General features: G+C 40.3%; 1 protein-coding gene across 1 annotated transcript in view; it reads right to left on the bottom strand.

Moving 5' to 3' along the window:
- Nucleotides 1-4,186: 4,186 nt before the first annotated feature.
- Nucleotides 4,187-25,044, bottom strand: part of THSD7A (thrombospondin type 1 domain containing 7A) — a 763,222-nt gene continuing 742,364 nt past the window's right edge. The window contains exons 30-31 of the mRNA XM_033931006.1: nucleotides 11,992-12,079; nucleotides 4,187-6,286 (exon numbers count right to left, since the gene is read on the bottom strand). Of these exons, the coding sequence (XP_033786897.1) occupies nucleotides 6,202-6,286; nucleotides 11,992-12,079 (173 nt within the window). The 3' untranslated portion in view covers nucleotides 4,187-6,201. The remainder of the gene's footprint in view (nucleotides 6,287-11,991; nucleotides 12,080-25,044) is intronic.

The raw sequence follows: 25,044 nt of genomic DNA, 5'->3' as shown, positions 1-25,044 counted from the left end.
GCCATACAGACATTGGGATGGGGGAGGGGAGAAGTTTCAAGGTCTCTATAAAACTTGCTTTCACTTTAATTATATTTTAATAATCATAGCACCAAAAAAAACACCCAAACCTTATTCCACCAGCTGAATCTTGTCACTGTCAGGGGAATTTTCCATAGGCTGTCAAAGTTGGGAACTCAGGGGCAAATTCTATAAGAAGCGCCTCAAAGTTGGGCACTGAGATAGGCACCGTTCAATGCAATTCAAGTACAGTTGGGTGTTGTTCAGTGAATCGCGCTGAGCGGCACATTTTTGGGCACCTATTTTGGAGGCGCCCAATAAATAGGCCAGCTCTAGGCACAACTAAAAGTTAGGCGGCCATGAGAGCATTTAAGTACGTCAGCAATTCTGTAACAAGGTGCCTAACATGCATAGCACCTATTTTTTTGAAGGCCGTCTAAATTTTTAGAGGTGCCTTGTTACAGAATCACTCTTTCTTGATAGATGCCCATGTTTCAATTATTGCTGATTAAAAAGCTTAATTGGGCTTGTTGTTCAGTTCAGATAGGCACCTATCTAAATGGGCACCTCCAAAATAGGTGGCTAAAATTAGGCCCTGGTTAAAGAATTTGGGCCTCAGTTTTGCATGCGGATTCAAGATCCATGTGCAAAGTAATGCCTTCGTTGGTGTTAACTTGTGTTAACCAACACTAAATTGGCAGTCGTTAGGAGTTTATGTTCCTTACCCCTTTTCTATAACACAGTGTATCGCAAGCTGTGTGCTGCCCGAAATTCCAGGAGGAGAGGCGCGGGTGCCGGCTGACTTATAGGATGTGCCATCCAGTAGGCAGTCAGCCGACACCAGTCCTTCTCCTCCTCTATGCACCTCTTCCCTTCCAGCACCCCCCACTGGCAGCACAGGGTCCTGTCTGGAAGGCCTTTGTGCATGCACAGATGTCGATGTGATAATATCCCTCACGTGCATATGTCATCATATCGACAGACACGCATTTCCGGATGCTTTGAGTCGCAGCCACCATGTTTAGTGTGCCGTTGCTTCACAAACTTTGCGAGACACTGCTATAACGTAAATGCCTAATTTTCATAGCATGCAACCCCAAAGTGGGTATGGCCATAGGAAGGGCATGGGTGGGCCAGGGTTATTCCCAAACTTTGTGCTGAGTTATATAATATCTGTATTTGGGTGTGATAATTTCCACCAACCTTTAGCAGGCACAAATGCTCATGCCCAAAGTTAGGCACAAAGGGCCCGATTTTGTTTAGTGCGACTAAAATTGCGTGTGCAAATATGTGCACATGGCTGATTGGTTTGTTAATTAAGTTGCATGTGAAATAAGCCCCAGTAGGTGGCACTAATTTGAATTTATGCACACAATTTTCTAAGCATATTCTATGAAGTGGTGTATATAAATTCTAGTGCTTGGATCTCAAAAAGGGGGTGTGACCAGTGGAGGTGCATAGGTGGGCTGTGGGCCTTCCTAAAAGTTAGGTACACAAGTTATATAATATGTAGGTCTGATCCATGCACAACTTAGGCACAGGCATTTAGGCCTGGTTTTCACTGGCATAAATGGTCACACCCAAATGTTAAGTTATGCAGATGGTGTACAGCTCGTGAAGTAATGCATGAAGCCACGAGCATAAATATTCTGGGGAGGAAACCCTGGACTCCGAAGTGTTTGCCATCATGTGAGACAGTGGGTGTGGTATAGGCCATAATTTGCCCCTGTGACCTGTGTTGTATTGGTGGTGTTGAGCTCTGTTAATAAAATACTCTAACCATTTAAAAGCCGAGACATTTAGACCCCCTTTTATTAAACTATGTTACCGGTTTGCAGTTACCACCTAATGATCATATTCAATGAGAATGGTAACTGCACAGCCTCTGCATGAGCTCTGGGGGGTATGCCCAACATCATCCTTTACAGAAAGAACTGACATTTCAGCCATCATGCTGTGGCTTTCTTCAGATTAACCCTGAAGAAAGCCAAAGCATGATGGCTGAATTGTCGGTTCTTTCTACACAGATGCGGGGAGACCCGGAAACCTGCCACAATCATGATGCCAACCGCAGAAGTCTAAGAGAACATCCTCCTATACCAGGGGTAGGCACTTCCGGTCCTCGAGAGCAGGAGCCAGGTCAGGTTTTCAGGATATCCACAATGAATATGTATGAGATGGATTTGCATGCAAATCTATCTCATGCATATTTATTGTGAATATCCTGAAAACCTGACCTGGTTCCGGCTCTCGAGGACCGGAATTGCCTACCCCTGTCCTATACAGTTAACACACACTTGCTGCTTGTAAGGAGGCAATCCTGTAACTTAAGAATATTTACATGCCCGCTGGGCCAGATTCAGTAAATATAGCTGAAAGTCGGTTGTCATTTTAATCTGCACTGATAGTATTCTTCAAAGGGCGCTCTGCACAGTGTGCCCTTTATAGACTACTACCTTAGTGGGTAACTTTTGGCATGATCACTTACACTTGCCAGAAGCTGGTGTAAACACTTCAACCCAACTAATGTACCTAAGTGCAAAAATGCAGGTATTCAATAACATGGCACCTCATTTCTGGGAATGCCATGACCCCACCCATGCCCCTCCTAAGGCCTCGCCCCCATTTGAGTTTGCATGCTATGAAATTTAGGCATGCGTGTTATAGAATGGGGGTTGGGCAGATCCACACATAACTCCTAATTACTGCCGAGTAAGAGCTTGTTAACACCAATTATTGATAATGCCTGATTGATTGCTTAGTTTGCACACAGATCTAGGATCTGCGCCCAAATGTGGGTGACCTATACAGAATCCGGGGGATTATGTGCACAAATGTTTAGACTAATGGCGCATACAACTTTATATGTGCACATATGCATGTAAATGCCCAAACTCCACCTCAGCGCTATTCTGCAGAACCCACTTAATTTACACAGCGTGTGCTGGCAAGGGGGTGTATACTTGGGCAGAGCTTTGTTTGGGCTCACAGTTGGGTTTGTAACATAGAATACTGTGAGATACACATGTTGTTACAACAATTGGGTGCTAACACGCCAGCTCTTTGGTTGGCAGAAGTCCACCTGTCTAAATATTAATCAAATATATGCCTAATTTGGTTAGTATCCTTATTAAGGAAATTGGGCGCCTGTTTCTTAACAGAATAAACACTTACCAAATGCCCTCTGGATGCCTAATTTTCTGCATCCTGTTATAGAATTGCCCTCCATCTGCATTATGGATAAAATGGCTGCGTTAACACCACCTATAGAGGTGATGTTACCTGTCCTGCATTATCTGCTCTGCTTCATTTAGGACTGAATTCTATATACAGTATAGCACCTAAAAAAATCATGCCACATCCCCGCATCCCCTCCACCTAAGAAGAACCCATACACCCAGGAGCCGGACCTAACTTTAGGTGAACAGTTGCACCAATGAAAATGTGGTACAAAACCTTGTGCCTAGAATTAGGCGCAGATGCCCCTTACTCTATAATTATGTGTAGAACTTTGAGAAATGCCCACATTTGCCCAAGACCCTCTCGTTTCTAGTCCCGTAAAGGTGCAGATTCCATGCCTACATTTATACACACAAATTGAAATTAAGACAAATTAACTCCAATAATTATTAAGTAAGCAAATATTAGCACTAATCAGCTTGTTATTTAATTAAGTAGCATGCGCAAATTGGGCGTGTGCCCAAATTTGTGCATGCAATTCAAAGCACTATTTATAGAATTTGAGGGTTAATGTGTGGTACTGTCTTTCATATTAAGTACAAAGAGTATGTCTACCCATTCACAGTCATCACCTATTTTTGTCAGAAAGCACAGTGATAAGCATGTGCACGGGGGTTAATCGTATAACAGTGCACCTATTTTTGGTTTAGGTGCCATCAACTCATGTTCGAGTCCTAGTGGCTTGATGAATTACAGATCTAAAAAGAAAATTTGTTTGTGCTAGTCCGGTAAGGTCCTCCAGTGTCAACGCCATGGTTGTTTTCAACATGTCCAGCCATCTGATTGAAGATCGCCTTCTTCACCTGGTTCCTTTCATCTTCCCAAACATGATTTCCATCTTCTGAAAGTGTGACCAAAATAAGAAAGTTGTAACTTCATCATTTAGGCTTCAAGTGACATAGCTGGTTTGATCTCTTCCAGAATCGATTTGTTAGTTCTTCTGGCTGTCCATGACACGTATAAAATCCTTTTTCAGCACCAAAGTTCAAATGAATTAATCTTTCTGTCTTACTTTGCATTCATAATTGACCATTTAGAAAATGGGTGTGTGAACAAATCTGATCTTTGTTTGGAGTGTTGTTTCCTTGTCTTTGAAAACTTTATTGAGAGCCTTCATTGAAGAGCGACAGAATGCTATTTTGCGGAGTATTTCTTCCCTGCTATTTGCTTCTTTGTTTACGAAAAAGCCCAGAAGATTGAAATCCTTTACAACTTCGAATACACCTATTTTGAGCCTGTTTTAGAAAGATGAATATGCCCCTACTTTTCTTCCTAGACCACTAGCACAGCAAGTCAGATATGTGCCTCTATTTTAGGTATGAGCACTAACAGCTGCCATTGTGAAAGTATATGCACAAAGTATAGTATTTTATCATCTGTACATATAACCTTGTAAGTGCTCTGTCCAAACTCTACCCATCTGAATGGCTGCACGCGGAATACATGCCAACAAATATTGGCAAGTAGCTACATTATAGCATGTGGCCGAAAACAACTCATTTACACACAGATGTATTGACATACACACATAAATGGTGAGAATACTGGTACTTATGCACATACTTACTACCCAAATCTAGGCAGTTTCTTGTTGAATTTCTCCCTTGATGACAAACCGTTGTATCAATTGTTAGCATGAGTATGCACTAACAAAATACGCTAATTCCTACATTAACTACTTAATAAAAGGGGCCCTTAGTTTATTTTAGGTTATCTTTTCCTTGGATATGGGAAATCATCCATGGCTGTGCTTTTCTTCAGCTGGATGAGTGAACAGAGTATTTCCTTTCATGAGTAGTTACAGTAATCCATACAAGATGAGTGGCAACTACTTTAAATATAATAAATACCAAGAAATTCTAGCCATATACCCCTTTGATATACAATTAGAAAGGAACTAGAATACTACATTTTAGAAGTTAATAGGGTAATGGACTAGACACTTACATACTGCCACAGTGTAGGTTACAATGATGGCCGTTGTGACAGGAAACCATATTCTGTATCTACAAACGTCTGCTGAGGTTGTTCTGTCGCAGTCCCAATGAATTTGTCCTCATTCCAGAATTTAGGAATTTACTTGTAATTGTTGACATTCCTAACACAAGACACTTCATCCTTTCTGAAAAGAGGCAGTTTCTATGGCAATATTAGTTAAGTGCATATCATGCGGCACTAATATAGTGCAAGTAATTGCCTCACATTTAGCAAAAAGATGCAGGCAACAGCTGGACAGTTAGAGAACGTAGAAACCTACTGTTAACATTTACAACTAGATATTTTCAGAGAATAATCATTATAAAATACAGAATCGGAGGACATTTGCTAAAATACAATTTGCGGCATAGATATTTTGGAGGGAAATGAGAAACCAATTCCTGCAAATTAAAATGTTGGCATCAAAATGTAGGTGAAGAAACGCTTCCATCAGCAATCAAAATACTGCTCAGTGGGTTAATTTTGCTAATGAGTTATGATTTTAACTAAGTGCTAAAACACTCCTAAACAAGTTCTGTTTATCATTCTTGTAGAAGACATGGTTGAACTGAGTATATAGGATATGCTTCATATAGAGATGAAGAGAGAGCTTGAAACAAACTCTTCATACTTCTTGGTTATACTACGCTAATGCTTCAGTCGAACAAATCTGACATGAAGACTTTCACTTGGAATCTTCCAGTAAATCAAGATTTCAGGGACACAGAAGTTTGAGAAAGACCATATAAATTCCTCCTATCAATGATTACGTCAAAGAAAAAACTGCTAGAATGTTCCTTGCTGATAGTCATCAACGTGCCAAAATGTCTTGAGCAGTTCCTTAACCACTGTTAAGTTTTTGTTTTGTTGATGATATTTCAAAATGCCATAATGTATTGTTCATTTAATTACCAGATGGTCTGAGGATAAGTAGTTTCTAAAGAAATAAAACAGAGATGATTTGTTGCCAGAGAAGGTTTCATTTTACATATCTGCATCTCCATCGTATGCCAAGGTTAGTGGTTTCAGTCGGTTGTTCTGTCTTCTTGGAGGTTTCTTTGGCTTTTTACTGTAACATTAAAATAAACAAATAGTTAAGTCATGAAAAAAGGTTTCAAATGAAAGACGCTGTAACTCATTTTCATTAATGCTAACGGCAAATTTACCTGCCTAGGAGAAAAATGTGTCAAATTATACTGATTCTGTTTCATTTAAATTCTCTTTCACCTTATATAGTGAAATTAAATGACAAAATCCTTCAGGTGCTGTAAATACAAATGTGTATATTCTGTTCTATAATTAGCTTAAAAGGCTTACATTGATCAGAAAGGCATGAGGGAGCTGGGGGTGGATTCTTGAATGAGTTCCGCTTACCTTAACACCACAGAAGCAGGAAATGGATACAATGAATTTACAATTCACAACTCTCTATCCAACTGAAGCATAGTAAAATAGTAGTGTGGTACAGGTATGTGTTGGCAAATTAAGATCAGCATGGCCCAAATATTTCTCTTTATCATCCCACATCAAAACTATATTGTATTTTTTTATGTGCAGAGTAATTACAGAACCTTTAAAGGTTATAGGCCTGATTTTACATATGCTGCCTAAAATATCGGTGAAGACTAGTGCAGTGCTAAGTGTGATTCTATAAAAGCCATGCACACTGTGCACAATCATACTCAGGGCTCCTTTTACTAAGATGCACAGTGGTTTTAGCGCATGCTGCATTGCCGTGCACACTAGACGCTAACGCCAGCATTGAGCTGGCGTTAGTTCTTGGCGTGTAGCGCGGGGTTACCACGCACGGCTATGCAGCGCGTGCTAAAAACGCTAACGTACCTTAGTAAAAGGAGCCCTCAGTGCTGCAATGTGTCTTAACTTTTAGGTGCACTCATTTAGGCCAGGTTTTTCTTGACCTAAATGTCTGCACCTATGTTGTGGATACCATGGTGCATAAGTTAAAAACGTATACATAACTGAAAAAAAAACCCCACTCACGATCCGTCCCCTAACCATGCCCACTTTTGGATAGGATGCATAACACTTTGTGCTAAGCGCCTACTAAGTTGTGCGTGCAAGTTTCAATTAACTCTAATTAGCATCAATTATGAAGTGTTAATTGTCAATCGTTAGTGCCAATTAGGCCTATTATTTAATAAAGTTATGCACATACATTAGCTATGCATAATGATGTATGCACATAAATTTAGGCACCATGTGTAGAATTTGGGGGTTTGAGGATAGGGCTTATTTTGACATAGTATATTAGGGGGTGTCAATTTTGGCGATGTCATAATTTTAAAAAGCATTAGTAATAATAAAAAAAAAAAGAATGGTACAATTTCATGTGGAAAAAAACAAACAAAACCCACTGTGGAGTGATGATGTTCCTGAGATGGACTTTATTAAAAATATAAAGTTCCAAAGATACAATTAAACAATCCACATGAAAATAAAATGACCCACATAAAAACCTAAAGGATCTTGTCCAACACGGTCCGCGTTTCGACAAGATAGTCTTCTTCAGGGGTCCTATAAATAATAGGGTACATTGGAGTGATATGTAAACAGCTTAAAGCAGTCTCTGTGATGGTGAATCTAAGGATGTGAGTGACATCATACACAAAAGTAGCGTAGTGCAAAAGGTAAAAAAAAAGACTGGTGGAGTGATAAAGTGATGAGACTAAAATGAGTTGGTGAAAGAATGTGATTGCGCTAGCCTTTATAAAAGGTCAAAGAAGGAAAATTGGAAATGTTGTATCTCATCCAATTGGACCAGTCAACCTCCCTGAGACCATAAGACAAAAAACTGCAAAAGAAAAAGGCAGGCAAAAAGGAAGGAGGATGAAGAAAAGTGGAGAATGAAGAGTGAACAAGGAACAACAAAAGAGCAAGAGAGGATGGAGAAATCTGTGCTTGGAGTGGAACAGGGAGATGTGGAAGAACCAAAGGAGGAAGCTCCTATTGCTCTAGAGCAGTGTATCGCAAACCGTGTGCCTCTTGAGATTTCTGGTGTGCCGCAACACACTGACGAGGAAGAGACATGCTGGCTGCCTGCATACAGGCTATGCCTCTCGCGGTGAAAGCTACATCCTGTAGGAAGTCAGCCGGCACAAATGACTCTCTTCTTGGCTGGTGTCTCTCCTCTTCTTCCCGCACCTCCTGGATCCCTCCACTGGCAGGTTGGGCCTCCGTGAATGTGTAGCCATTGATGACATGCTGAAGGAGGCTTTTAATGGGTGCAAAGCTCTCATAAATGTGGTGACCTCTAGGGGAATTTGCCAGTGGGGATTGGAGCCCTTAGCAGATGGAGCAATAATATTGGAAAGTTGCTCCCATTTTTATGTATGTACTTTATATGAAGGAGGGGATGTAAATTTTCCCCCCAAGTGCAGCCTTTTAAAACTGATGCTCCCTCTTATAGATGGAGGGAATTATAATGCAGTAGAAAAATCACCTGGATGCACTAAAGATACCAATTGGTTTGCAGTTGGCCAATTCTCTGGCCGATTCTGGCCGAGCAACCGATGCAAATCATTTGAATGCAAACCTGACAGATCAGTCGCTCAGTGAACGATTGACACATGTGCAGAGCCCTAACAGCAGTGACAGGGGAAGCAACCTCATGTCACTGCTGTTAGGGCTTCTATTTTTAATGGCACAGATGTGCGTGTGTTACACGTGCACAATCTGCCCCATTAAAAAAAGAGAAAAAAGCCCCTGTTCTAATGGCCCTCCCCAATGAACCCCCATAAACTGGCACCGCGACCCTCCCATGACAGTGAAAATAGCAGAAGGGATGCCTACTCCCTCCTGCCGGGCAGAATACCCCGCACCATAGCCCCACCCAGTCCCGGACCCCCTGCAGCACTGACCCCTCCAACCATCCCCTCCCCTCCCCCATTTCTCCTGGAAAAAAAGGCAGGAGGGATGCCTACTGCCTCCTGACATCAGATGCTTCCCGTCCCCCCTCTTCCCATACCTTTGTTAAATGGAGGGAAGCACGGTCTCTTCAGCTCCAAGTCTCTTACATCAAAAATGACAGGCCTTCCCCTCTCCAGTGCACCATGTGATACATGGGGGAGGAGCCTAAGGACCTGATTAGCTCAGATGCCTAAGGTCCCTCCCAAGGGGGGGTAGGGGATATTTCGGGGGGGGGGGTGGGCTCCATCAGCAGGAGGGAGTAGGCAGCCCTCCTGCAAATTTTTTCTCTTTCTACTGTCTCTTTGGGGAGTGGGGGATTCTCAGTGCTGTGTTCGTCGGACAGAGCCGTCATCGGTGATGGAGGACTTTTTTTAAATTTTTTATGAGACAGATATTTTGCATGTGTAAAAAAAGGAATGAAAACAGGCAAATCTGTCAGTAACACAGGAGACCTGTCGGTTTTTCCGACTGCTAAATCCCCATTAAAAAAAAAAAAATTAATAGCCATGCGATGTTAGTGCATCAATGGCTGGGCTACTTTGCATAGGGTTTTAGCTAATTTGTATGGCCAGATTGGAAAATGAGTGATCGAGGGGAAAAACATGTGGTGGGCCGTTTTGTGCATCGGGTCCGTATAAGCTGTAAAAACAGGTTTAGCAACAATTACTGACTTTAGTACATCTAGCCCTATGCACATAACCCTTGATGGAGACTGTCCCAACTTAGTTGGGCTGAGAACTTTTCTGTGATACTAAATTTGAGCACCATTTCTAGAATAGCTCTCAGTGCTATTCTCTTTGGTACTGAATTTTTTTTAGGCACCATTTATAGAACTGCATCCATAGTGCGCAATTCTGGTCCCCATATCTTAAAAAAGATATGGTAGAAATGGAAAAGGGACAGAGAAGGATGACCAAACAATTCAGGGGCCGGAATGACTCTTATATGAAGAAATGCTAAAGCAGTTCGAGATCTTCAGCTTAGGGAAAGGAAGCCTGAGGGGAGATATAATAAAGGTCCTGTAGCACTCTAAAAATAAGTAGTACTAGTAGTAGTTATTATAAAAAAATCCTTAATCTAACTAAACTAAACCTTAAGCTTATATACCGCATCTTCTCTATAGAGATAGAGCTTGGCACAGTTTACAAGAGTTTTAAAGAAAGGAAAATATAATCTACATTTTTGAGAATAGCCATATTTTCAGATGTTTTTGAAATAATTGGAAAGAGCCTAAGTTACATAGCTGGACAGGAAAATTATTCCAAAGCTCAGTGATTTTAAAGTAGAGATTTCCCTAATTTTCCAATATAGATAACGCCTTTTAACGAGGAGAAAGATAATTTAAGCTTTTGGATAGATCTGGTAATATCAGGTCTTGGAGAATTCCAAGATAGGGGAATTAAAGGAGGAAGAGTGCCATGCAAGATCTTAAATATTGGGCAGGCACATTTAAAGTAAACCCTAAAGACTACTGGGAGCCAGTGAAGTTTTAACAAAAACAGGGAAACAATCAAATTTGCTTTTTGCAAAGATCAACCTAGTCACAGTATTCTGGATCTGTTGAAGTCTTTGTTTACTTTTCAGCAAAGAAAGAAAAGAAAGAGCAACAACCAAGAATCTTGAGAACCAGAAGTTTAATAATGATTTGCTGTATCGCTTATCGCAGGGATCTCAAAGTCCCTCCTTGAGGGCCGCAATCCAGTCGGGTTTTCAGGATTTCCCTAATGAATATGCATTGAAAGCAGTGCATGCACACAGATCTCATGCATATTCATTGGGGAAATCCTAAAAACCCGACTGGATTGCGGCCCTCAAGGAGGGACTTTGAGACCCCTGGCTTATCATAATACGAAGCGATTATACAAAATCCAACAAAATCATAGGATACATATCATTAAAAATGCATAATGACAAGGACAAGACAGACTAACATGGCACAAAAGGGTAAAAGTGAACGACAATAAGATAAAGTAAAAGAACATAAAAGGGTAGCTTGAGCAAAATTTCTTCAGCTTAGAAATTGCAGTTTTTAAGTTGAATATAATTTGTTCAAGCTACCTCTGGTTCTCTGGATTCTTGGCACGGTTCTTTTTTAACACCTGCCTCTTCGTTTGCGTTTTCCATGCTATACCATACAGTTTTCTATATCCTGCAATTTTCAAAAAGCAGAAAGGCTAGGGGATATTCCATGAAGTTACACAATAGCACATTTAAAATAAATAGGAGAAAATACAGTATTTTTTATTTATAGAGTTAAATTCTGGAATTCATTGCTGGAGTAAATACTAAAAGCAGTTAATATACAGTTTAGATGATTTCTCTGGAGGAAACATCTATAAACCATTATTGAGCTAATATTTATTCCTTTGACTTTAGCCTACTTTGCCATTCAATGTCACTGTTGCTTACTGTGAACATCTTACAAACAAAAATCCTGAAAAAAGGTGCAATGTTTAGCTTATGTCATGCAAGAAAAAGAATTGTACCACTTTGTTATAATGCGGAACATGTCTCCTTAATGTTTTTGTCAGTGTACAGGTTTAGTGGGACTATGTCCTGACTCCAAACATATTTTTAAATTAGCATTCCAGCCTTATATTCATCTCACTGAGACTGATGTTCTGACACAATTCATAAAATTACAAGGACAGCATTTTTAAGCATCAGGCTTTCCATCTCACTTAGGCATGTATTTCTGGCTTTCGCCATTCTCTTCTGGGGTAAAACCTATGACAAGCAGTATGGGTTTGTGCCAATAAATTGCATATGTTTGATAAATCTGCCCTGAAATCAAGCAAGTCATCCTTAAATAGACCAATCTGGGTATGAAGTAACAGAGTAACTCACCAGGCTAGATAGATCATAGAGACAATAAAGATGATTAAAACAAAGGCGCCTGCAGCTACACCATAAACCCAAGTCTTCAGCCTCCCATCTAAAAAGAATGAATGTTAGTCATTAGCTTAATTAAGTTAGTCATGGCTGCATAAAAAAAAAATATGTTGACATGAGTTACTGTACTATATGCAATGTTAAATACAACTTCAGCTTTATTAGAAAATAATGATAAAGCCCAAATACCTGCCACATTCATAAGTTAATTGTCAATGTTATTAGTTGTGCCTTGAACAGCTGTCAATGTGCATCATTATGGATCAGGCATTTTAATTCCAGAGCATAGTCTAAGAATCTATAGCTGCCGCTGAAAGTCTCTTGTTAATAGAATATTGTAACCAGATTAATTTAATGACACTGTTAACAATTCAACTGTTTTAAAATATGGACAGAGGAACAGATGACACTGAGGAACAGATGACACTGTAGTTCCATACACAGTAAGCAATTAAAATTCATTGTCTACATCAGGGGTGTCCAACCTGTGGCCCCGCAAAGTATTTTGTGCGGCCCCAGTCGAGGGCGATGCAGTGTTTTCCTCTACTGCCCCCAGATGTTTACCATCTTGCCAGCTCCCTCCTCTGTCTTGCTGCAGCGTTTGCGCATTTGTGCAGCCCCAGAAACATTTTTTTTGGCCAATGCGACCCAGGGAAGCCAAAAGGTTGGACACCCCTGGTCTACATGATTTTCTTTCTGTAGTATTTCCTTACCACTAATTTATTTTCATTGTATTAGTTATACTGTATATCACAGCCCCAGTAACAGTATTACTCAGTGCAATTCACAACAATGAAAAATACATTCTTATTACTATCAAAAACATAAAATTGAACAGAAAATCAAAGAAATATTTGAAAATCTCCCTTGCAGAGATATCACTCTGCAATTCTACTTGCTTTCCTACATAAACAAAGCCAGTCCCACCTCAAGTAGACCTTATCAAATATCTAGGTTTTGGTTTCCCTCAGTTTTCTACTGAGGGTAAATAACATCGCCGAGTGAACCAGCTAAAGGTGTGAGAAAGAGAGAGTGTGTGTGCTTATGGTGGATGTGTTGTGTGTGTGTGTGTGAGAGAGAGAAAGTGTGTATTAGTGATTACCGCAGCTTAGTAAAAGGACCCCATAGTTTCCAGTGGTATGAAAAGCACTTCCATATGGTGCCTTTCTGCATACAAGTCTTCTACTGTCCACACTTTTATAACTTCACACTTAGATCACTGCAATCTACTAACTGGTCTCCCGCAGTGCTGCCTCTCCCCCATGCAATCTGTGTAAAACTCTGCTGCACAATTCATCTTCGACCAACCTCGGTACACTCACGTCACCCCTCTCCTTAAATCATTTCACTGGCTCCCTATCTGCCTTCGCATACGGTTCAAGCTCCTATTGCTGACCTACAAGTGAGTTCATTCTGCTGCCCCTCAGCATCTCTCCTCTCTTCTTTCTCCTTACACACCTTCCAGAGAACTCTGTTCCTCAAATAAGCTGCTCTTAGCTGTACCCTTCTCCTCCACTGCCAATTCCAAACTTTGTTGCTTTCATCTAGCTGCTCCCTATGCCTGGAATAAATTGCCTGAGTTTGTCTGTCACTCCCCTTCCCTTGTTTAAAAGCAGACTGAAAACTCACCTTCAATAGCCTTCATAGCCTTCAATCCATAACCTTTCTCCCCACTGCCCACCATCCTAGCCATCATATTAACCATTCCTCCTAACTGTATCCCCACCCTAGCATCCTGTTGTCTTTCTTTTTGACTCTGTATAGCGCTGCATATATGTGGTAGCCCTATGCCAATAATTAATAGTTGTAGTAGTACTGTGTAATGACTTATAGTTCAGTGCTGTTATTATCAAATTCTCATTCTTATGTTTAAGTTAATCAGCCCCATATGTTGCAAAGCAATCTTATATTAAATTTTCTACTCTTTTAGTCAATTTTTTAATGTGTAATTAAATACATGTTTCTAAAATAGAAAAGCTGCTATAATGAAATTCTTCCTTTAAAGAATAAAGCATTTAACTTTGCAGTAGCCAAAAAACATCATAAGACCATAAGCGATGCCATACTGGGACAGAATGAAAGTCCATCAAGCCCAGTATCCTGTTTCCAACAGTGGCCAACCTAGCTTCCAAGTACCTAGCTAGATCCCAAGTAGTAAAAAAGATTTTATGCTGCTTATCCTAGGAATAAGCAATGGATTTCCCCAAGCCATCTCAATAATGACCTATGGACTTCTCTTTTAGGAAATTATCCAAACCTTTTTTAAAACCTGCTAAGCTAACTGTTTTCATCACATTCTCTGGCAACAAATTTCTAAGTTTAATTATATGTTGTGTGAAGAAATATTTTCTCCAGTTTGTTTTAAATCTACTGCTTAGTAGCTTCATTGTTTGCCCCCTAATCCTTTTTTTATTATTTATTTATAAGTTTATTTATAAGTTTTCAATTTATACAATCAATATAAACTTGTACAGAAAGAGGATTCATGATAAGAAAAATTGGATTATCACAACACAATTAAAGAAGCAATTAAAATAACCTAAATCTTCTCAAGTCCTCAAATTCAAATGTGAGTAATTCAAATGTGGGTAAATCAAAAAGAAACAATATTTTTATGGAATCATAAGCTATCAGAGAGTAAGAACATTTATTCTATTTAGCACTCTCCTTCTCCAATCGGGACAAGGACAGGAAGATCGTCAGTTGGGGAGGTTCGAAGAAAACATACTTCTGAGTTTTATAATGGATTACACATTTACAAGGATGTCTATGAAAAAAAGTTGCCCCTAAAGCCAAAACACCAGGTTTTAACAAAAGAAATTCTCTTCTACGTTTTTGGGTCTCCCTTGCTAAATCTGGAAACATTTGTATCTTATAATCGAGAAATTCTTTTTGTCTGTGTTTATAGAACATTCTCATTAACCAAGTCTTATCGGGGGTAAGTGCAAGTGTCAAAAGTAAAGTAGCTGGAACAGACATTTCTCTATCAGATAATTCTAATGCAGCTGAAATGTTCATAGGATCTTGATTTATTACTTGTTGAGTATCTCGAGTCTTAGGTGGTAATACAGACTCAGGTATTTCCAGAATTTCTTGAAGATATCGTTTCAACATTTCTCTGGGTGTTATCATAGGAACTTTTGGAAAATTGATCAATCTTAAGTTATTGTTCCTAGAAAAGTTCTCCAATGATTCAATTTTCCTTCTTAAACTTATATTATCTTTAATCAAAGTCTCTTGAAGTTTCTTTGATAATCCTATATCTTCTTGCAAATTATTTGTTAAGGATTTAGAGACTTCTAGATCTTTTTTCAAGTTCCCAATTTCGGTATCATAATTTTTTATCTTCCCTTCTAATTGTTGGAATTAAGAATTAAAAGTCTTTCCCAAGTTAGAAATCAGATCCCAAAGGGATTCTAATGTGACTTCATGGGGTTTTTGAGGTAAGAAAGCTTGTAAGTTTATTTCAAATTGCTCACCAATTGCAGGTTCTTCCTGTCTCTGTTACGTCTGGGCTATTCTTACTCCAATAGGTGTTAAATCTTCACTCTCTAAGTTCAGGCTATGTTGAGAGAACTGAGAGCCTAAGCTTCTGCTCTCCGGATAGATTTCTCTGGCCTCGGGAATAGAATGTCCACCGTCTGCTGGCAACACTCCCTCCCTCGGAGAGCTAGTAGTGTGAGGTTGTAGGGGCGGTGCTCTGGCGTCGGGGCTGAGCATTGTTTCCAACCCCAAGGAGGCTGCCGGCATCTCGCTTCGTTGCCGTGCCTCCAGCGGGGAAACTACCAATGCCGCCGTCATGTCCTGCATCTGCCGCAGGAGTTCGTCAATGCTGCTGACCGCCACCGATCCAGAGCGCCGTGAGGCACCAGCTGCGCTCCTGCCTCTTCGCTTCAGCATACCCAAAGGTAAAACTTCTCAACGAGAATGTAAGGAAGGTAAATTATTGGTGAACTCCCTGGCGTCCTCTCAAACTCATGCAAACGCCATCTTGGATCGTCTGGCAATCCCCCTAGTCCTAGTAGTTTTGGAAAGAGTAAGCAAGCAATTCACGTCTTATCATGCCACTCCTCAGTATTTTATAGACCTCTATATATCTCCTGAGCCATCTCTTCTCCAAGCTAAAGAACACTAGCTGCTTTATACTTTCCTCACATAGAAGCTGTCCCATCCCTTTTATCATTTTTGTCACCCTTCTCTGTACCTTTTCTAATTCCGCTATATCTTTCTTGTGATGTGGTGACCAGAACTGCACGCAGTATTCAAGGTATGGTTCCACTATGGAACAAGTTAAAGGCATTCTAACCTTCTAATATTCTATTTGCTTTCTTAACCATCACTGCACTCTGAACAGAGTGCTTTGACATATCATCAACAATGACACCTAGATCCTCTTTCTGGGCAGTGACTCCTAATGTAGAACCCAGCATTATGTAGCTATAGTTCAGGTTCCTCCTTCCCATATGCATCACTTTGAATTTGCTCACATGAAATGTTATCTGATATTTTGATGCCCAGTCTCTCTGTCTCACAAGGCCCTCATGTCATTTTTCACAATCCTCTTGAGGTTTAACAACTTTGAATAACCTTGTATCATTAGCAAATCTGATTACCTCATTAGTTATTCACATCTCTAGATCATTTATAAATATGTTTAAAAGCAGTGGTCCCAGCATAGACCCTGGGGAACTCTGCCATCTAATAGGATTTAAATGGTTTAAATGCTTTTTTAGGGGAAGGGGCCAGCAAAGACAGCAGGAGATTTACCACACCTGCAGCGTTCAATTAAAGCCCTGCCTAAGCTAAGTTCTCTGTTTTACATTTTTTGACAAATAAGTTTGCTATAACAGAACTATGAGAGCATTGAACAGATTTTGCTGAACAGATTTGCTAGGCAGGAGGTGGAGTGGGGCCAATGAGGTTACTTCCCTATCTAGTATGGTTGTTTAGTTAACTTACTGACAATGCACGGGGATCTGAGGCCCCTTCCCCTAGAAAAGAGTTTAAAGCATTTAAATCCTATGAGACAAGTTTAATCGAAAAGAGCACTCATCGCTGTTTCTATTGTAAGAAAAAATAAGATTTTGATAAGAGATGCATTTTTTGAGCATTTAGATTGTTCTCTCTTAGTCCTGTATAGTTTTCTATTGATAGAACTCCACCATCTACCCTTCTCTGTTCAGAATACTAACCATTGAACCCTGCTCTTTGTTTTCTAACTTTTAACTATAGTAGTTCTTAACCCACAATTACATTTCATGTGCGGGCTCCGCATCGGGGAGTTGAACTTCACAAAACGACTTACTTCTCGGTTAATTAATTACAGGTTACAGGTTTGTCAAACCTGATTAGTTGGGGATTGTGGAAGATCCTGTTCTAAAGTACAAGTACTGCCAGTGATCTATAGGTTTTTAAAAAGTATTTGTTTTTCCCAGCCCTGTAATGGAAGGATTAAGGGCTAGATTCACTAAGGACACCAATCGTGTCCTGACCAGTTTCTAACTGTTTCTAGTTTCGAACTTCCTTCTGAGTGCATCCGCACCTGATCCAATCTGTGCATGCAAATGAGGTTAAACGGCTTGCAAAGTAGGAAGGGCCTCAGAAGTAGTTTCTCTCCTTGCTCTAATCACATACAATAAAAGAAATAGCGATATAGTGAACGGTTATTGGAAGGCATTTCTTCTTCCTCACCCATTGAATTCAGATCAGGCTTAAATAAAGACTTCTGGATGCTACTAGTAAGGCTCTTGCTGTCCCAACTTGCTTGCCTCCCTGACTCTCCTGCTCCTGCCGCCCTTCCCTGCAGTGGGTTTAAAGCAGGGCTGCACTATGTATGTTCGGTTAAGTTCTAGATTACGTTGCAGTGAAGCCCTGCTTTAAATCCATGGGTTAAAACCATGGGCTCAAACTGCAGGGAAGGGCGGCAGAGAGCAGGAAAGTCGGGGCGGGTTTTATATTCTGTTCCGTAGCAAATATAATATTTTGGGGCCAGATACACGATTCCTTTCAGGAGCTGCAACCTCCTATACCACCCCTCCCCCTTTGTTTTGACCTCGCTTGTGCAGGAGAACAGGCACATGCGTGGATCGTAGGTACAGCCAACAATGATGATCTGCACATGTGTCGCGATCGGTCTTCAGCAATCCGTGTGATCGCTTGTGGGTGCGTGTCTGATTAAGTAATTTGCATGGGGAGCCTTTAGTGGATCGATTGCCCGGCAAGACTTGGCCACGGATTGGAACCGGATCAGTGAGGTGAGTTTAGTGAATCTAGGCCTAAGGGAGGTATCCCTTTTTAATCCCAAAATTGTGTTCTTTGAATTTAATTAATATCACTCACACGTACAGGTTTGCAAAATAGTTTATTGTTTATTGAAAGCTTCTATAGCGCTACTAATGTCTGGGGGAGTCAATTCTGTACCACTACTAATGACTGGGGAGTCAATGTAGAGCGATTTACATGAGCTTCTGTAATGTTATTACTATCCTTGAGCCTCCATATGGTGTTACAATACTGAGCTTCTGTAGTATTGTTATAATGCATTTACTTATCTTTTACATTTAGTCTTTTACAGTAATTACTTACTAAATCTTTGACCTATATACTGTGTCACAACCCCAGCCTCAAGACTAGGGTTGTGCCAGGTCTATCTCCTCCAAATACAAGCCTTACCCTGAAAAGGGCTAACCAGGGTGATAGGCTAAGCTCAGACAAACAGATAAGGTCTGAGTTCCTATCAAACCATCAGGTTACAGAACCCTGGGGAGGGGAAGATGAGAGGGAGAACAGCCTGGAGCAATAGGAGGTGCCTTACAAAAAAGAACAGCCTAAGAGGCAGGCTCACAGCTCAGCTAAGGCACAACTGCTGGGCCCAATTAGGGCTAATCAGAAAACCCAGCAGAAGCAACAGGTTGTCCCTCCCCCTTTTGCCTTTTTCTATTTTGAGAGGACTTTGTGACTGACTGTGTGAAAGGGGTAGTAGCATGGGGAGAATCCACGTAAGATCCTCGGGTAGGGATTGTGGGGCCAATTTTGGCAAGTTTAAATAAAGTGGAATCAGCTACTCCCCTCCCCCACCAACTACCTGTTAAGTTGGCTGGGGTAGGCCTGCTAAAACCCAGGCCTAGGCAACACGTTCTGAGAGTGTTTAAAACACGGCGAATGACCAGTGTAAAGGCTGGGTAATTCCTGTAGCCTTAGTTTGCCCTAGTGACTGTGGGACTGACAGGGCAAGGCTACACTAGAACCATTTGAACTTACCTGCAAGAAAGGTGTGGGCTGTATTTTTTTACAAGTCCCAATTTTCTGTTTATATTTGATTTTTGAGTTCAAAACTTGAACTGTGGCACTTTTGCTATTTGGAGAACTGTGATAAGCAATAAAGTTGGACACCAGTGCTTTTGGAAAAGCTTTATTGTTCCTGACATTTGTTTATTTTTATTATATTCATAAGAACCAGCAGGACCTTCAACTTCCTTTGAAGGCACGACAAGTTCGGTGTTTTCTGAGTCCTGGTCGGTGGCCATTTGCAGAACCCGGCACCGGCAGGCTCACAACTGTATACACTCGAGTATACTATATTCACCCAACATATACCTCATCTTACGCATTTATGCTACGTATAATACATTCCTCCTCCTAATCCCACAAAATTACTAGTATCATGTAGTTACTTACATACTGGTAATCTTGTCTCCTGTACTTTATTTAACATATCCTCTGCTTCCTGGTATATTTACCCTGTTCATCCTGTCATGTTCCTGTACTTTAATATACCTATTGTGTTTCTAATGGGGAGTGGCCAGCTTTCCTCTATAGTGATAATCCCTCTGCCTTTTGAATTATTAGTTAAAGCAGTCGATGAAAAAGATGGTCTTACATGTGTAAGTGCTGATGTTCATGTAAGTTGCATGTGCACCTGTAAGTTGCTGAGTTTCCTTTATTGATATTTTCCACCAGTATATTTGTAAAATGGATTCTCCTGCTGCACATACCAGCGAATACATGTGAACCTCTGCAGGCATTTAAGAAATGCCTCCTTGTCAGCAGATGGATATTCAATTTTACTTCTATGATTATCATTATTGAGAGCAACTATACTGCTACTAATGCCTGGGGAGTCAATTCAGCGCGGTCTTCGTGAGCCTCTGCAAAGGTGAAACACTACACGAGCTTCTGTAAAGGTGACATGATACATTAGCTTCTGTAGAGATGATACCATGAGGAGTTATGAGGTGTTACAATACATGGGCTCTATACTGAAATACATGTATCTCTGTGGTGGTGTTACAGAATTATTAATACCGGCATGATTATGCCATAATCCATCATCCTATTTATATGCACATATTTATACCAAATCAGTTGTCCTATGTATGCACACATGTAATACTAGGTTTACTAAATACACTACAGTGTTCCCCCAGTCATTCGTGGTTTGCGGTCCCGGTCATTCATGGTATTCTCCGACCGGGACTTCCTGTGCTAAAGTCAGGCTTCACCAATCAGGAGCTGAATGTCAAAGCAGGTCCTGATTGAAGCCTGAGTTTAGGGCAGGAAGAGGCGGTCGAAGCATACCACGAGTGGTTTCCTTTACTTGCCGGCGCTCCAGCTGCCCTATCCTGCCTCTCCAGCTGCCCTCTCCTGCCTCAACGAAATATAATCTATTTACATGCATCCCTGAAATGTCAACTTTATAATTTCAGTTGAAGTAGTTTGAGAAAAGGATAGTCTTTCATACAGCTCTCAGCCGTGGAGGAATGGCTGTGGCTCACTAGCTGAGCTACTGCCTCTGCCCCCAGAGGTTGTGAGATCAAACCCCAGTGCTGCTCCTTGTGACCCTGGGCAAGTCACTTAATCCTTCCATGACCCACAACTTTGAATGTCAGGTTTCAAATGCCAAAGCCACAAAAAGGCAGCATACAAGTTCCCATTCCCTCCCTCTTTCCCTTTAACATAAATTCAAGAATGGGCTATAACAAACTGGGCACAAATCCAACTAAAACTGAGCTCCTGTGGGTGCTTAACATGTCTCTTGGGATTTACTTAAGAACATGCCTTATTGGGACAGACCAAAGGTCCATTAAGCCCAGTATCCGGTTTCCAACAGTGACCAATTCAAGTCACAAGTGCCCGGCATATTCCAAATGAGTATATCAGATTTACAAACTCCCCTTTAAACTGCAGAAAACTTGAGATATAACTATATAAACTCTTTTGTTACTATTACTATTAATTATTTCTAGAGCGCTACCAGACGTACGCAGCACTATACAGGGTCATAAAAGAGAAAGTCCCTGCTCAAATGAGCTCGCAATCTAATCAATCAGGACAGACAGGATGCCAGCCCTCAGTTAGAGGGGCTGGTTAAACCGTTGGCTAAGGTGATGAACAGAGGGCGGTGGGGAGTAGGATTATGAGTTGAAGGCAATCTCGAAAAGGTGGGGTTTTTCAGCCTACTTTTGAACAAGATAAGAGAAAGGGTGTGATGCATAGACTCAGGTACTCTGTTCCAAGCATACACGGCAGAAAGAGGAAAGGAACAAGGCTGGGAATTGGCAGTGGTGGGGTCTTTTCTATTGATCATGGCGTTCTTTTCTTGGTTTTAATTGATTTAATTGTGTTTTGTAAGCCACATTGATTGGTTGTAAATTCCGGGATATCAAATTTTAACAAATAAACATAAAAGCAACTTATCTGAGGAATGGAGTTCTTGGGGTGGTGTATGAGGAGAGATACTGAGGGGCTGCAGAATGAACACATTAATAGGTTAGTAATAGGAGTTTGAACTGTATGCAAGGATGACCAGGGAGCCAGTGAAGTGATTTAAGGAGAGGGGTAATGTGAGTACAGTGAGATCGGCAGAAGATAAGTCGTGCAACAGCGTTTTGCGCAGATTGAAGGAAAAAAGAGGTGGTTCTGTGGGATACCCTTTAGAAGTAAATCCAGATAGTGTGCTAATAGAAGGAAGGGGTAAATTTCGGTGATGTTGTAGGGATAGAGGTGACGAGCTTTACCAGTGTCTTGGATGTGTGTAGAAAATGAGAGGTCAGAGTCGAAGATGACTCCAAGGTTACGAACAGAGGAGACAGGAATGATAATATTATTTACAGAATTGAAGGAGAGGAATGCAAGGTTTAGGAGAAAAGAGGAGCAGCTCAGTTTGGATATGTTTATTTTCAGGCGGTGGCATGACATCCAGGCAGCAATGTTAGACAAACAGGTTGAGACTTTTTCTTGGATTTTTTGGTGAAATCTTGCATGCAGAACGGTGAGCAGACTAGAAAATTACACGTCTCCCCTCCTGATGAAGAGTGTAAAACTTGAGTCGGGGGGCCATCTTTGTAATCGGCTTCTATATAGCACTTTAAAGTGCTAGCATCATGCACTAACACTTTTTCTACTGTGGCTGCCTTGTGAACAGAGTTATCAGTCGACTGCCAAGGAATTTAGATAAGTCCTTTTAAAAAAAAAAAAAAAAATCATTATTAGATGAATAAGGTTCCTTAGAATTAATAACAGTGCGTTGAGGCAGTAAAGGCAATGATGGCCCCAATGGCAACCACAGCTTAGTGAAATCTACTCTCGGTACCGTCATTGAAGATTATTGGGACCAGAAGATCAGATATGTTTACAGTTATGGGCCCACAATGGTGGAATACTCTGCCTCAGTATATTCGATCTGAACAAGATATTGTAAAATTTAAAATACTCTTAAAAACCTACTTATTTAAAGATGCCTATGATTCTTAACATTAGTTTATTTTAACTAATTTAAAAAACTTGATCATTTTATTACATTGTGCTTTGGTTTTATAAATCCCTTCCTTTTGTTTTCTCCTCTTTCTCTAACCAATCCCAAATATTGTAACTTTTAACCCCATTCCTCAAACTCATGTCTGAATTGTTTTAAATTTGATATTTGAATTTATTTTGTAAGTTTCTTCTATCTTAATTATAATATGTACATCGCCTAGAAATTGTAATAGGCGATTCATCAAAAATTAAATAAACTTGAAACTTGAATACACTGAATGATTTGGTTGAAGGGTCTGAGCCAGCGGTAGGCAACTCCAGTCCTCGAGGGCTGGAATCCAGTCGGGTTTTCAGGATTTCCCCAGTGAATATGCATTGAAAGCAGTGTATGCAAATAGATCTCATGCGTATTCATTGGGGAAATCCTGAAAACCCGACTGGATTCTGGCCCTCAAGGACCGGAGTTGCCCACCCCTGGGAGCACTTTACTTTTTCAATTATAGTATATACTTTAAATTCTGTGATTAATTTATGGTATCTTATATATTTTTATACATTTCAAATGAGCATGTTTACGTTTAATTGAGTATAGATGTACTGCCAGTCATTTTTTGTGAACCTAATTGTGTAAGACGTGGCATGCTGCTTTCCTCTTCCTTTCCCACCATATGTTGTTTTAAATTACTGCCTATTCTAAATCAGTACCAGCTAGATTAAGTAACTGGCATGGTGCACTGCTCTATTAAAGTGGGTTGATGTTTTCCTGTATCTGTGTGTGATTGAACAGCGTGTAAGACAATGAAATTTTCTTTCTGATCGGCTTATTTAATGCTGCTGTTTTTCAGTTTGCTTCCTGTGATTGCTGTCAACAATAAGTAATACATTGAAGAACTGTGTAGCAAACTTAAAAGATTGTAAGGAATTAATAGCCTCATAGCCCCTCACTCTCCATTACCTCCCCCATGCAAGAAATAATCAGTGCAGAGAATCTGAAATAGAAAGCCATAGTGACTTTTCTGGCAAGAAAGGACTACCATTCATTTGCCTTTTTTTTTTACGATTCTAATTCATGACTCTAGTGCTAAACAACTAATGTATTTCCACACCCTAAATTTGCCCCAGTTGCTTTTTAATACTAGGGTTACCAGACGTCTGAGAAAACCCAGACATGCCCTCTTTTTAGGGTGCCTGAACAGACTTTCTAAAACCATCAGTTTGTCTGGGTTTTGGAAAACTCTGGCTGTGTCTGGAGGCCCTCTGAGCATGCGTGGATGATATGACACGTGTCTGCGTAATGCTCGGAGGCCCTTGGGCACTACCCGGATGTCAGGAATTAAAAGAAGCGTTCTGGGGGTGGGGCTGGGGGCAGAACAAGGTGGGGCTGGGGGCAGAACAAGGTGGGGCTGGAGGCAGAACAGGGTGTGGCCATGTGTCTGGGATTTGGGAATGCAAAATATGGTAAGTTTCAAGTTTCAAGTTTATTGTATTTTGATTAAACGCTTAATCCAAATTCTAAGCAATTTACAAATTGCTAAAATTACAAATTTGAGGGAAAAATACATTAAAAGACAGACAATACATTAAAAACAAGATACGTGAGGAAAAATATGGGGAAGAGTTACAATATGTTTAAAGAGTAAGGAACAAATAAAGGAAGCACAAAAGGGGAAAGGGAAAGAATTAAAGCTTCAATGAAGCTTATGAGTAAATAATATACTGTGATAAAAAATTAGATGGTTAATTAGCAAAAACATCGTTAAAGAGAAAACTCTTCAGTTTACCTTTGAATTTTTCTATATTGGATTCTTCCCTTAAATAGATAGGGAGAGAATTCCAAAGTTGGGGAGCTGATACAGAGAAAATTACCTGCCGACGGGTGCTTATGATTTTTAGAGATGGAATTGATAATAAATGTTGTTCTGTGGATCTTAATGTTCGGTTGGTGGAGTATGGAATCAAATATTTATAGATAAATGCAGGAGTTTTGAAGAAAAGAGTCTTAAATGTAAGCAAACAAATTTTATAAATTACCCGATGTGTAACTGGTAGCCAATGAGCATCCCTAAGTAGTGGTGTAACATGGTCGAACTTCTTTGCTTTAGTAATTAATTTAATAGATGTATTCTGTATAATCTGAAGTCGTTTGATTTCCTTTTGAGCAATACCATTATACAGAGCGTTACAATAGTCTATCTTAGATATAACAAGAGAGTGAATGAGGATTTTAAGAGACTTAGCGCAGAGAAATTGGGA

Source organism: Geotrypetes seraphini, chromosome 2, assembly GCF_902459505.1.
Source record: "Geotrypetes seraphini chromosome 2, aGeoSer1.1, whole genome shotgun sequence".
Taxonomy (NCBI): domain Eukaryota; kingdom Metazoa; phylum Chordata; class Amphibia; order Gymnophiona; family Dermophiidae; genus Geotrypetes; species Geotrypetes seraphini.
This window is presented reverse-complemented; position numbering and strand designations above follow the sequence as displayed.